This window comes from Cetorhinus maximus, chromosome 17, assembly GCF_964194155.1.
Source record: "Cetorhinus maximus chromosome 17, sCetMax3.hap1.1, whole genome shotgun sequence".
NCBI classification, from domain to species: Eukaryota; Metazoa; Chordata; class Chondrichthyes; order Lamniformes; family Cetorhinidae; genus Cetorhinus; species Cetorhinus maximus.
In genome coordinates, this window is record NC_135895.1 from 24,912,429 (window position 1) to 24,926,717 (window position 14,289).

General features: G+C 42.4%; 1 protein-coding gene across 1 annotated transcript in view; it reads right to left on the minus strand.

Moving 5' to 3' along the window:
* The window catches only part of LOC144692250 (AP-1 complex subunit mu-1-like), a 46,650-nt gene that overhangs the window by 9,284 nt on the left and 23,077 nt on the right, over positions 1-14,289 (minus strand). Inside the window, exons 5-8 of the mRNA XM_078560847.1 lie at positions 10,685-10,832; positions 8,158-8,284; positions 5,166-5,308; positions 4,407-4,478 (exon numbers count right to left, since the gene is read on the minus strand). Of these exons, the coding sequence (XP_078416973.1) occupies positions 4,407-4,478; positions 5,166-5,308; positions 8,158-8,284; positions 10,685-10,832 (490 nt within the window). The remainder of the gene's footprint in view (positions 1-4,406; positions 4,479-5,165; positions 5,309-8,157; positions 8,285-10,684; positions 10,833-14,289) is intronic.

A 14,289-nucleotide genomic window follows, 5' to 3' on the forward strand; every position in this document is an offset into this window, starting at 1 on the left:
GGGCGGTGAGCTGTTGCGCGGCCGTTCCCGGGTCCACCTGCCATGCCCGCCCGACGAGGGGAAAATCCTCCCCACAGATTCTCACACACACAGATTCTCACACACACAGACTCACATGCACGCAGACTCACACGCACACAGACACACACACGCACAGACTCACACGCACACAGACTCACGCACACAGACTCACACGCACACAGACTCACACGCGCACAGACTCACACGCACACAGACTCACACGCACACAGACTCACACGCACACGTACACACACGCACACAGACTCACACGCACACGTACACACACAGACTCACACGTACACAGACACACAGACACACGCACACAGACTCACACGCACACAGACTCACACGTACACACAGACTCACACGTACACAGACTCACACGCACAGACACACACGCACACAGACACACATGCACACAGACTCACACGCACACAGACTCACACGCACACAGACTCACACGTGCACAGACACACGCTCAGACACAGACTCACACATACACACACAGACTCACACGCACACAGACTCACACGCACACAGACTCACACACACACAGACTCACACACGCACACACACACACGCACACAGACTCACACGCACACAGACTCACACGCGCACACACACACATGCACACAGACTCACGCACACAGACTCACACGCGCACACACACACACGCACACAGACTCACACGCACACAGACTCACGCACACAGACTCACATGCACACAGACTCACACGCACACGGACTCACACGCACAGATTCACACGCACACAGACTCACATGCACACACACGCACACATAGACACACGTTTCATTCCTGACTATCTCCTTCCTCTACCTCCATCTCCACAAAAGACAACAGGCACCAAGGCAAATTTTTTTAAAATGTCGTAGGACAGGAATAGTTAATTGTAATTTTCCCTACGGGTATGCTGCATTCCAAGTGTAACTAAGTCTGATTTGACAGTCATTCACCTCCAGATCTGGCTGGATCACATTGGCAGTACTTGGTGTGGCTCTAGTCCATCATATTCCTGGATCATCCTGGAATACAAATTAACCCCCGGCTTCTTTTCTCTACTTCAGTCCACCTTCCTAAACCTCTCTCCTTACACCAGACTCTTCCCCCATCACCCCCAACAACAAATGCAAAGAGCTCATGGATTGCTTTGTCATAAAAATTGAGAATATCCAATCAGCTTCCTCTGCCACTTTATTCTTTTCCCTTAGCCTATGGAGCCAAACTTCCTCTAAAGTCCCTCCTGCCCTAGCCCTGAATTTGTATCTTTCTCTAGTTTCTCTCCCAACTCCCGTCATGCCCTCTCCAAGCTCAACTTGTTCCTGAAATCCAATTCCAGCTCACTTGTCCCTATTCCCACTAAACTGCTAACCACCCAGCTTCCCTTCCTAGTTCCCATGAACAGTCCTGCCTCTTCAGGTGTTGTCCCTATCTCCTTTACGTCTGCTGTCATCACCCCCTCCTCAAAAAAACATCTTTGAGCCCACCGGCCTTGCAAACGACCATCCCATCTCCAACATCCATTTCTTTTCCAAAGTCAATGAACATGTTGTCGCCCCTCAAATCCATGCCCATCTTTTCCGGAACTCGGTATTTGAATCCCTCCAATCAGGCTTCCACCCCTGCCAACAGTACTGAAACAGCTCATATCAAAGGTACAAATGACATCCTATGTGACTGTGACAAAAGTAAACTTCCCCTCTCATCCTCCTTGAACTGTCTGCAGCCTTTGATATAGTTGACCACACCAACCTCCTCGATATCTCTGTTGGGACTGTTCTCACCCGATTCCATTCTTACCCATCTAATCATGGTCAGAGAATCTTGCTGCATTGACCTCTCTCGCCATTCCCTCAGCGTTTTCTCTGGTGTCCCGCAGGGATCTCTCCTTTGACCCTCTCCTATTTCTTATCTAAATGCTGCCTTTCAGCAACATCATCCAAAAACACAGCCTCATTTTCCACATGTCCTTTGACAACACCCAACTCTGCCTCACCACCACTTCCATCCCCAGCCCCTTCAGTGTCTCTAAATTGTCAGGCAGCTTAGAGGATATCCAATACTACACGGTTAGAAATTTCCTCTGACTGAATATTGGGAAAACCATTGTCTTTTGTCCCTGTCACAAACACCATTCCCTAGCCACTGACTCCAACGCTCTCTCTGAGGCTGATCCAATTTTTTTGCAACCTAGGTATCGTATTTGAATCTGAGATGAACTTTCGACCACATATTCGTACCATCGCTAAGTCCGCCTAATTCCAGCTCAATATCATTGACCGACACCACCTGTGCATCGGTTTATCTGCTGTTGTAACCCCATTCATCCATCATTCTTCTGATTGTTGACCTACTTTTGATTCCAGTTAACCAACACCTCGATTTTATAATTCTCACTCTTGTTTTGAAGTCTCTCCATGGCCCTGCCCCTCCATATCATCTCCAGCCCCAAAACCCTCTGAGATAGCTGCTTTGATTTTAATCACTCCATTATTGGTGGCTATAACCATCAGCTGCCAAGGCCCTTAGTTCTGGAATACCCTCCCTACACCTCTCTGCCCCTCTTTCCTCCTTTAAGACACGCATTAAAACCTACCTCTTTGACAAGCATTTTTGGTCATCTGCCTTATATTTCCTCATGTGACTCAGTTTTCATCATGCTTCTATGAAGCTCCTTGCGGCATTTGACACTGTTAAAGGCACCATATAAATGCAAATTGTTCCTGTGCACTTTGGTCAAGCTTATCATTTCCAATTCTACCTCTTGTACCAAATCTTTTTTAAAAATTCTTTCATGGGATGTGGGTGTTGCTGACTAGGACAATATATATTGCCCATCCCTACTTGCCCATCTGAAGGTGGTGGTGAGCTGCCTTCTTGAACCACTGCGGTCCAGGTGGTGTAGGTACACCCATAGTGCTGTTAGAGAGAGAATTCCAGGATTTTGACCCAGCGACAGTGAAAGAACAGCGATTTAATTCCAAATCAGGATGGTGAGTGATAGGTGGTAGTGTTCCCATGTATCTGCTGCCCTTGTCCTTCTAGGTGGTAGAGGTTGTGGCTTTGGAAGGTGATGGCAAAGGAGCCTTGGTGAGTTCCTGCTGTAGCTGGTACACACTGCTTCCACTGTGCATCAGTGGTAGAGGGAGCGAATGTTTAATTTGGTGGTTGGGGTGCCAATCAAGTGGTCTGTCTGCTTTGTCCTGGGTGGTGTTGAGCTTCTTGAATGTTGTTGGAGCTGCACTCATCCAGGCAAGTGGGGAGTATCCATCACACTCCTGACTTGTGCCTTGTAGATAGTGGACAGGCTTTGGGGAGTCAGGAAGTGAGCTACTCACCTCAGAACTCCCAGCCTCTGACCTGCTCTGGCAGCCACAGTATTTATATGGCTGTTCCAGTTCAGTCTCTGGTCAATGGTAACCCTCAGGATGTTGACAGTGGGGAAATCAGCAATGATAATGCCATTGAATGTCAGGGGGCGTTGGTTAGATTCTCTTTTGTTGGGGATGTTCATTGTCTGGCACTTGCGTGGCATGAATGTCACTTGGCACTTATCAACACATGCCTGAATGTTTTATCAACAGATGCCTGAATGTTTTGTGCCATGATCTGTTGTTTTAAATTTTAAAAATAATAAATTAACTGCCATAGCCTTAGGTTTTCTGAGGGTGGCACTTTGACTATTTTCAATGGTGCTATTTTTCTTCAAAAATGGGATAGTTGCGTGAAAAGTAGTGTTAAAGGGTCTGAGGAGTGAACCAAGTTAGGTTAGATGACCAATTTGCGGTAGAAAACATGGATGACGACTTTATCGTCTAAATGGTTGGGAAGGGCAAAGGGTAATTGATTATCATCACAATTTTCCATTTCTCAGGTATTTTTTAGCCAGTAAACCCAGGAAAATAATACTTAGAATTGGCCTGAACATCCCATGTCTGGGAACAAGGTGTCAGAAGGGAGAGGTCATCCTTGTTTTACACTGCTGGGAACTGCATGTGCAGCCATCAGCTGAGCACTGGATTGGGCTTAGTCACAAGGCTACCCATTACCAGGGAAGGAAGAAACATATAAAACCTACCAGCCTTCACAGTCTCACCTAGCACACGGAAAATGGCTATTTGGATCAGGTACCACAGGACTTCTGGTATCTGGGAATGCAATCTGAGAGTGAAGAGTGGAAGGATAGGAAGCTAGAAAAAGAAAAATATTCTCTGAGATGATAGATGATGTAGATAGAGGGTTCTACATCCTATGGGCCAGCAGAACCCTGTGAGTTGCAGGGCAGAAGCATACTCATAACTTACACAGGGAGATTCAGGAATCCTGGATTAAAATGTTTGGATCTCCATCGCAGTCTCAGTCTTACCTTAACCATAATTTCCACTCGGCTATGTGAGTATTTCTCAATCACTGACTCAATCCAGAACAAGGGTTTTACCTGCAAAATAGCGCCATGCCTCAATCAGTGTGCATGTAATGCTTTACAATGATAGAAATGAGCCAGTGGATCACTGACTTTTAACAATACTATTCAATAAAGAAATGGTATGAACATAGGCACATTTTGACTATCTTAGTACAGTGATTTTCCGCTCCAAAAGTACAAGCATCTCATACAGAGTTTGGATCTTCTTCGTCCATGATACATTCATCCAGTTTGCAAGGCTCTTTAGAAAGTTTGTTCTTTGTCCACCTCTTTTACCATCGATCTTTCCCATCAGCATCAGACTTTCTAAATCATGATTTCTTATTACGTGCCCAGGAAATTCGAAACTGATCTTGGTCAGCAGAGTTCTTTTGCTCTCAGATTTTACTAGCACCTTTTCATTAGTAATGTGACTTGTCCAAGATATCTTCATTATTTGCCTCAAAAGCCACAACTCTGCAGCCTCAATTCTTCTCTGCTCTACATGTGCTGGTTTGTTTTAAAATGCCACAGCAGGCTCTAGTCAAGATGTTGTATCCAAAATGTATTCTTCACCTATTGCAAAGCACTTAAATGAATTTCTCTGCGCGAGGTGGCGGTGCGCCACATGACGGAGTGTACATTTATCAGTGCTACATGTGAACATGTCACAGACATGACTTTACATTTACCGGCTTGGCTTGTGAACATCAAACATACCTGAGTATACAGCCGGTAAGACATGAGTTCAAACTCTCCATCTGGGGGGATGAAGGAAATGGTTCGATCGTTTTCAAAACGAGACAGGCGCACACACTGGTGAAACTTTACATCCTCCAGTTCCACGGATTTGGTCTTGTCCCCTTATGTTAAACGAAACAGACGGACAGTTAGAAGTGTAGCTGAGGTGCAGTCTTTACAAGGTGAAGTGTCTCGGAGGGTGAAAATTCCAAAGGCGGGGGTGGGGTCACCTAATATTGGAACAGAGGGAGTGGAGGATGTTCAGTGATCCAGCATCCCCGTGCTGCAAAACTTCCCTCTCCCAGCTTTTCCTGATCCCGCTAAAGGCAGCTACTGGGATCCAACATGTCAAAATTGTTTTACTCCCAAAATTTGTTGCGCAGCCTTCAATGCACATCCAAAATTGTGCTAAGAGCTGTTGGCTTTCAACATGCGTATCCAGTGTAGCTGATGGTATTTCAAAAAATAAACCTGCTGAATTCCTTAAGACCAGTGTACTTGGTGACCAGCTTTGGAGAATTGCTTCACTTAGTTTACTATGGGATTGCTGCAGGTTTTGAGAGACCGAAACATCAGGAGATTATGACACCAGAACTGTTCATAAATATGGCACCAGCAGTGTAAAAATGAACTAAAAGCTAAAGTAAATAAGCACTGGAATGTTAGCACCTCTACACTTCACACACCCAATATACAGTGAAATAAAAGCAATACACTGCGGATGCTGGAGATCTGAAAGTGCTGGAAGAACTCAGCAGGTCTGGCAGCATCTGCGGAGAGAGAAACAGAGTTAACTATATACACTATTTTGTTTTTCCTCTAGTGACCTGTGAATTATACAAACATTTTCAAAGACAAGTGGCCAACCTCCATCCTGAGAGATTGCTGAAGGCAACATCCAAGATTTTGCACAGCAATGTGTAAATTGTTTTTAACATCTGCTGCTTGCACATTATCACCATTTAGGGCAGAGTCTACACGGAGAAGAGAGATCATTTCAGTCACAAAGAGGGAGACACAAGTGGTGCTCAGTTGAAATGTCGCCAGCGCAGAGAGTAGCAACCTAGAAATGGAGAGGGAGTGAAACGAGCTGAAAAGTACACAAAACTCAAATTTCCCCAATTCAGAATCCTACACATTCTAATCTTTGTCATCTAGAACGGCAATAATTAAAACCCATTACTTATTTGCCCGCCTAATCTTAGTGGCAGTTCCCATTCTAAGACATGTTTCATTGTTTCCAGAATGTCCTTTGCCTTCCTGCCCAGCATTTTCCAAATGAGCTGTTGTCTGAAGTCAAAATGCGACAGGTCCATTGCAAACCTTTCTTGCTGGTCAATAAGGAACCATCATGCAATGCTTGTATTTGTCAGAAGGTAAAAACTCACCTGACTCTAGTCACATTTACAAACAGTGCCAACATTTGACAGATGGTCACACAATCTATGCTTTACACTAATCAGGAAATGAACTTGGTTTCACAAAAATGTCACTGCTGTGGAATGAGCATTGGTTCTTTTTTCTGTTCTCTGTGCCCAGCTTCAAACTCTCTCTACTCAGGTATGGCATGAGTTAGATTCATAGAAAGTTCCATCTGCACGGTCCTAAAATCACTCAACCCCCACCTGAGAAGAGCATCTGTGACTGCATGATGTAACATTTCCATTTCCCCTACTGGTCATCTTATTATCAGGGAGGGAGGGGAAGAGAGAGCATGGACATGATGGGCTGAATGGCCTCCTTCAGTGATATAAATCATTCTATGTTTAAAGGGCATTATTAAATCAGTCTGGGGTATCTTTGGGCTTGAGTTACAGTGATGTGGCCATTGTATAATGTTCAAGTCCACAGCATCACACAGTCTGTAAAGGGAATAGGTTTTCCTAATATTACAGTGGGAGACTGATGCAGGCTTATGGGGACTGTGTGTGCATGTTTGTGTGTGTGTGTGAATAATTTAATTAAACTGAAGACAGTCAGACTACAAGGTTAAAATCATCAAAGGGATTGGGGTAAAAACAGGCACTTTGAAATGGAGGTGGGTGAGCTAAGGTGAGGTCCCAGTAGTTAAGTATGAATGGGAATTTACATTAGGAGATAAGTGAGAAGTGAATTGTTAGCTGTTTGAATTTCAAAGGGACATGACTGAATGTTTTACAACTGGCAAAATCGTTGATAAATAAGGCAAAGTTGTTAAGTTTATTTTTCCCAAAAGTGCTGGCCATAAGGACAACATGAAAGATTTTTATATTCTGGGAAAAGTAACTTCCAAAGTAAGGTTGAAACAATGGGATTTAGAGATCAAAGGGGAGAAATATATTTAAGGAAAGATTGAAAGCTGTGTGTGAGTGGCCATGTGAGATCTTGAAAGATAGACTGTGTAAAACACTTTGCGAAAAAGCAACCTCTAGCCACCCCAGAGAAGCGTCTGCTTGTTCCAGAAAGCAAGGTTTTGTTAAAAGCCTTGGAGTTGCATTGTCGAGTGAGGGAGAGAGAAGCTGTGAAATACCTCCTTACAGAAACAGTGGGCACCTTGTGGTAATATTACTGCATAATTTATAGATTAAGAAACTTTTTGGACTGTTGCCAGAAAAAGGGTGTTTATTTGGGAGTCTAGTTTAGTAGAAATCTTTTGGGAAATGTTGTAAGACTAAATTTAATTGCGTAACTGCAATCTTGTGTGTTTAAGTTTTCTTTTCTTTTGTTAATAAATGTTAACAACATTAAAATCTCCAAAGGTGGTAGTGGACTCTTTACTTCTGACTTCAGTGCACATACCTTCTCGTACTAAATACAAATTGCAAAGTCATTGTGATAACTTGGCCAAGATTCCCTTCGGGACTTGGTCATTCTGGCAATTACCATCTGCCATATCATAACAAGTCTCCATCAATATTTTCACTTTTATATTTCATGCAGAGCAGAGCTTAAAATGAATGGGTTTGCTGTTGATTGCTCCACATTTACTTACGTCCAGAGATCTCGAACAGAACCTTATCATTAAGTCCAAGTCGTAGTTCTGGCATTCCTGACAGTATGACCTTCAGCTTCACATTTCCAATGATCTCACTTTTCAGGACACTGCCGTTTGCACTCACCTGGGGAAACAGAATATGATGAGACAGGTACTATACAGTATGGAGAAAGTAGGATCACCGCGCACACCCACACTCACACACACATTTAAACCCACCCTGTCCTATGAGAAATGCTGTGCAGTTGAAGTACCTTCCAAGAAAGCTTACTGGCCTGTTCCTACTCCAGGACTAACTTACTTTGTATTTGTATATCCCCATACCTGGCAACATCCTGATGAATCTGAATGCTACCTTCTCTAGAGCCTCAAAGTACTTTCTAAAATTGGAGCCAAAACTGCAATTGTTTTTATACCCCAGTTTATGGTTCATATTAATATTTTAGAGGTAACTTTTAATTTTGGGAATATTAAATTTGTATGAGCAAGGTAATTAAACTGCTGGACTTTAGAAATTGCCGGAACACCTCAAGTAGCGGGAGTTACTTATGAGGTCAGAGCTAGGAGTCTAAAAGCCATACAGCAGGTGGTCTTTATTTAGCTGCAGACAGTAAGTCTGTGGAGAATTGCCCTGACTTCATTAGAAATTTAAATTATTCATGTAGACTCGGGATCAAGGGGTCTGGTTTTGAAGCTAACAAGTTAATTAAGGTAAATAGCTATCGAACTTCTCAACTAACCACTGTTGCCAGAGAGATGAGTGATGGGTGGCGCCTTGGTGGGAATTCTGGGAAGATGTTATTGGATTTTTCCAGAGGGGTTTGAGTTAAAGGCGCCTAAGTTAGTGGGTGTAAGCCCAGAACTCAGGAGACAGAAAGAGTGTCTGCTCAGAGCTGTAGGCTAGCAGCAAAAGGGCTATCAGAAATCAAGGGTAGTTCTGAGGTAGAGGCACAGTAAGCCTGAGTGCAGTGAAGCCCACGCTTGAACTGGAGTGTCCACAATCGTGAGGTGCTTAAGGAGCGGTGGAGGGTTGCTTAGTTGGAGACTAGTGGAAGGACCCCAAGAAAGCTCATACCTCGGAGGATAGAAGGAACACTGAGGAGAATCAAAGTGAATTCCTGAAAACTGTGTCAATTTGGTTTCTTCCCAGGAAGTGAAGGATCCTTGAAAAGTGTGATAAGTTGCCAAGCACTTTCGGTGGGGGGGGGGGTGCACACAAGCCAATGTGGAAAGGGAAAGGTTCAGTTTTAAAGTACAAATGATTGTGTTTATTGATTTTTTGAGTGTAAAGTATAATTGATAACTTAAGATAGTGTTTAGTTAGTAGTGTTTGCTTTTTGACTCTTGTATAGTAAAATCATTTGTTTAAACCATGGATTCTTGTGGCATTATTCTTTCAATATATAACAGGAATTTTGAATTTCTCATTAAATGTTAACAGTCTCTATGGGGATCGTGACAAGTGACTGGTGCCACTGAACCCAATAAGGTATTTATAGCACACCAGAGTTTTTAACATTCCTCAATCAGATTTTTCTCTGGTACATATCTAGTTTAGCTTGTAACTGTTTTTCATTTTTGATGTTTGGGAGAAATCCTTTAACCCTTCAATGTTCAATTTTTATTTATGAATATATTTCAGCTTATAGAACATCCCTTTTCCTAACACATTCATGGTACCAGAGAACAGTTATAGCACAGAAGGGGCCATTTAGTCTATCATGTTTCCGTTGGCTCTCTGCAAGAGTAAATCAGACAGTCCCACTTCCTCCCCCTTTCCCTTTAGCCCTGCAATTTATCTTGTCTTCAGGTCCTTATCCAATTCCCTTATAAAAGCCACATTTGAATCTGTATCCACCACACTCAGGCAGACCATCTCAGATCCTAACCACTTCCTCATGTCACCATTGGTTCTTTTGCCATTCACTCTTATCTCAGTGCCTTCTAGTTCTCAATCCTTTCGCCAACTGAATACTTTCTTCCTAGCTACTCTGTCTACACCCTTCATGATTTTGATACCTCTATCAAATCTGAGGGACTTCAGTTGCATAATAGATTGGAGAATCTGGCATTGTTCTCCTTAGAGAAGAGAAGGTTGAAAGGAGATCTGATATGGAACCATTCTTGTAAATCATTTCAGCATTCTCTCTAATACTTTTCCATTCTTCCTAAAGTGTGGTGCACAGAATTGGACAAAATGCTCCAGTTAAGGCCGAATGAGTGTTTTATAAAGGTTCATTATAACCTTCTTGATTCCTCTGCTTATTTTCAGAGCCTGAAGTTAGCTACCAAGGAATTAAAATTCAATTCATACGATCAGTGGCATTGTTGTTTGAGATGTTTTCACGAAGAAACCGAACAGATATATTACAATTCCACATAAGTGGTAACCTTATTAGAAAAGGATGCTGTTTAGTACAACACTCCAGGCAGTTGTTAATGCTCTCTCTTCTCTCCCTGCACAATGCTCACTAAGGATTGAGATGGCCTGCAAGACACCACTGTTGCAGTCACTGTTGCTCACCAATAAATTGACAGATTCGATCAGATCAATGAACACTTCATTCTTCCTGTATTTGATACCCTCTGATCTCCAGGACACTGCGTTTGTGAGGGTAGCAGGGGGCCGCGGTGCTCCAATTTCCAGCTTGTGGCCCTGCTGGATGATGTACCTGAACATCAAAGGTTAAAAATAAAATGAGTCCATTAAATAGTCAGTGCAATTCTGCCAAAGTAGAATGAAGACTCATGTCAACCCTACATCTTGGCATATTTTAGTAACACAGCAACACATTTAAACTTGCAACACCTGCCATGGGTGTCATATAGGGTATAGTGGTGTCATGGTTACGTTGCTGAACTAATTATCCAGAGTACAGCAATTCAAATCCTGCACCAGGGCGGTTTAAGAATTTTAATTCAGCTTTAAAAAACATTAAATAAAAATTTGGGTTGGGTTGCTGTAAAAAGGGGAGGTGGTGGCATAGTGGTATCATCACTGGACTGGTAATCCAGAGATCCAGGGTAATGCTCTGGGGACTTAGGTTTGAATCCTGCTATGGCAGATGGTAGAATTTGAATTCAATGAAAATCTGGGATTAATTGCCTGATGATGACCATGAAACTATTGTTGTAAAAACCCATCTGGTTCACTAATGTCCTCCAGGGAAGAAAATCTGCTGCCCTTGACTCCTCCAGACCCACAGCAATGTGGTTGGCTCTCAAATGCCCTCTGAACAAGGGCAATTAGGGATGGGCAATAAATGGTGGCCCAGCCAGCGACGCCTGCATCCCATGAACAACTTTTTAAAAATTCAACTGGTCGCTACTGTCCTTTAGAGAAGGAAATCGCTGTCCTTACCTGGCCTACCAGTTGTACACCAACATGGTTACTCTTAACTGCTCGGCCTAGCAAGCCATTTGGTTGTATCAAATAGCTGCAGTTGCAGCAGCTCAAGAAGGAAACTCACAACCATTTTCTAAGGGCAACTAAGGATGGATAATAAATGCTAGCATTACAAATGATGCCCACATCATGAAAATTAGTCTTTTTTTTAAAAAAGGCTAAGTACATTTCAACAAATCTCACTATACCATTGTTGAATCCAAGTCAATAAATTATTTTAAAATGGTATAATTTAAAAGGACTACATCAGGCCACTCGAAAAATGACCCAAGAAATGGTAACTTTTTATTTTCGTGGGCCCAGTGGGAGCAGCAATTGGACCTGAACCAACAAAGAAACTCTGGCCCTGTGCTTGGATCTTAGGCTGCCATGAATAGTGCATAGAGTATTTGCTCTGCCAATTTGGTGCCAGTTTGGTCATAAGTTGAATGATAAAGAGAGAGAGAGAGAGAGATGTGGAGAAAAAGAGAGAGGTAGGATAAGTATAGGAAGAATAGCATGTGAAGGCATTAAAGAGGATGCAGAAAAGATTCACAAGAATAGTTGCAGGGATGAGGAGCTTCAGTTACTTTGATAGATTGGAGAAGTTGGGACTGTTCTTGCAGTAAAGAAGGTTGAGAAGAAATTTGGTAGAGGTTTGATAGAAATGTGAGGGATCAGGACAGAGTAGATAGGAGGAAACTGTTCCCATCAGTGGAAGAATCAAGAACCAGAGGACACAGATTTAAGGTAATTGGCAAAAGAGGCAGTGGGGGCATAGGGAAAAGCTTTTTCACACAGCGAGTGGTTAGGATCTGAAATGCACTATCTGAGGCAGGTTTGATCAAAGAATTCAGGGGGGTATTGGATTATTGACTGAAAAGAAAGAATGTGGAAGGAGAAGGCAGGGCAGTGGCCTAGGTAAGTTGCTCCCTCAGAAAGCCAGCACAGATTCGATGGACCAAATGTCCTTCTTTGTGCAACCATTCTATGATTCTACAATAGATAGGTAGGTAGAATAGACTAGGTAGACAGGTGGGGCAGAAGGGATAGATAGATAGATAGAATGAGAAAATACACAAAGTACAAAGTACAAAGCGTTCCTTGATTAATGGTTCAAAACAAGTACATCATAAAGATTGGAGACATCAAAAGAACTTAAGTCTTTGTCAAATATAACATACTATTTGCTTAGTATTTTACAGGTGCCTCCTCCATGTTTACATGACATATCACTCTGTGGGACATGCCCCTGATTGATAGCTAAGTTAATGTGGAGGTTTGTTTGAAATTCTACGCAGAAACATTCTTTAGACACATCCAATAGAACAGAACATGAGGTTGTGCCTCGATTGTAATACTGGCGACAGCCCAGCCATCTTAAGATGAACCAAGTTCTGTTTGGTGCAATGGACTTCTAGAAAATTATGTCAAGCTTGATGTGAACATCACTGGTCAACGTAAGGATTCTCCCCTCATTGTTCATAGAGATTATAATATCAGATGCCTTTTCAAGATCAGCAAATTTATTGTCCCTGGCAATTAACCCATTTCCTCCCATACCGTACCAAAATAGAGGAGCTCCGACAAACCAACATCCGTACCCTCCCCTGCACATTCCAGCACTCTGATATCCCCTCTGTCTAAACCATTTATTACATAGCTTACCATTTAATTAGGAAAATATATCAATGATTTATTTTTAAAAACTTCACAGTATTCCTAGCAGTGGTTTCTGCCAATAAACTAGAACACAACAGTGTTCAAGGAGCTTCCTGATTCAATCAAAATAATATTGTTTACAGCTTACAGTGGAACAGTGAATTCTCGAAAGGCTGCATTCACACTCAGCTTGAGAGTAATGAGCAGCAGCTGTTCAATATAATGAATATTCTCCTTTGCACGATTGAAACAGATGCGCAGCAAGTTTCAACAAATGGCAACTTGGATGTTAATACCAACTAAACGGTTGTGGTTTTGGAAAGTCCACATTCATTTTTGCAATGGAATTCATTGAGGTCCACATTCATTCTGAGAATGGAATACACTGTTATTCTCCAGAAAGCCAGGTGGTAAAGGATAGAATTAGAGCCAATCTTTACATGCTTTTATAAGCAGTTATGAGCAAAGACACACGTTACAACCATATAGTTCCTAACCCAACAACCACACTTTCAGTATGTTTCTATTAAGAGGGAGACAAGCGAATCCCCACTCAATGCCCTCCATTTGCACACAATTAAATACAATTAACATGCAATTAACATAATCTCCATGTTCATTCTGGGAATGGAATACGCTGCTCTCCACATTTATCTTATGAATGGAATATACTGAGACACACCATGGTTATTAGACATGAGATACAATGAGTGCAAATGGAACACAATGACCCAGTCAATGGTTAGTGGCAATGGGATGCACTATGTTGTATTGTATTTATTGTGAACAAGAGAAATTGAAACAGACCAAAGTTGCTTAGTATTTATAGCACAAAAACAGACAATTCGGCCCAACAGATCCATAGTCCACATGAGTCTCCTCCCAACCCTCTTCATCTATACCCATCAACATAACCTTATATTTCTTTCTACCTTATGTGTCCACTTTTCCTGTAAATGTATCTCTGCTCACCGCTACTGCTTCTGCATGCCAGTTCAACATTCTAACCATTTCCTGGGAAATAAGTTTCTCCTGAGTTGCCTGTTGGATTCATTTTTATTTACTCATTCACAAGATGTGGG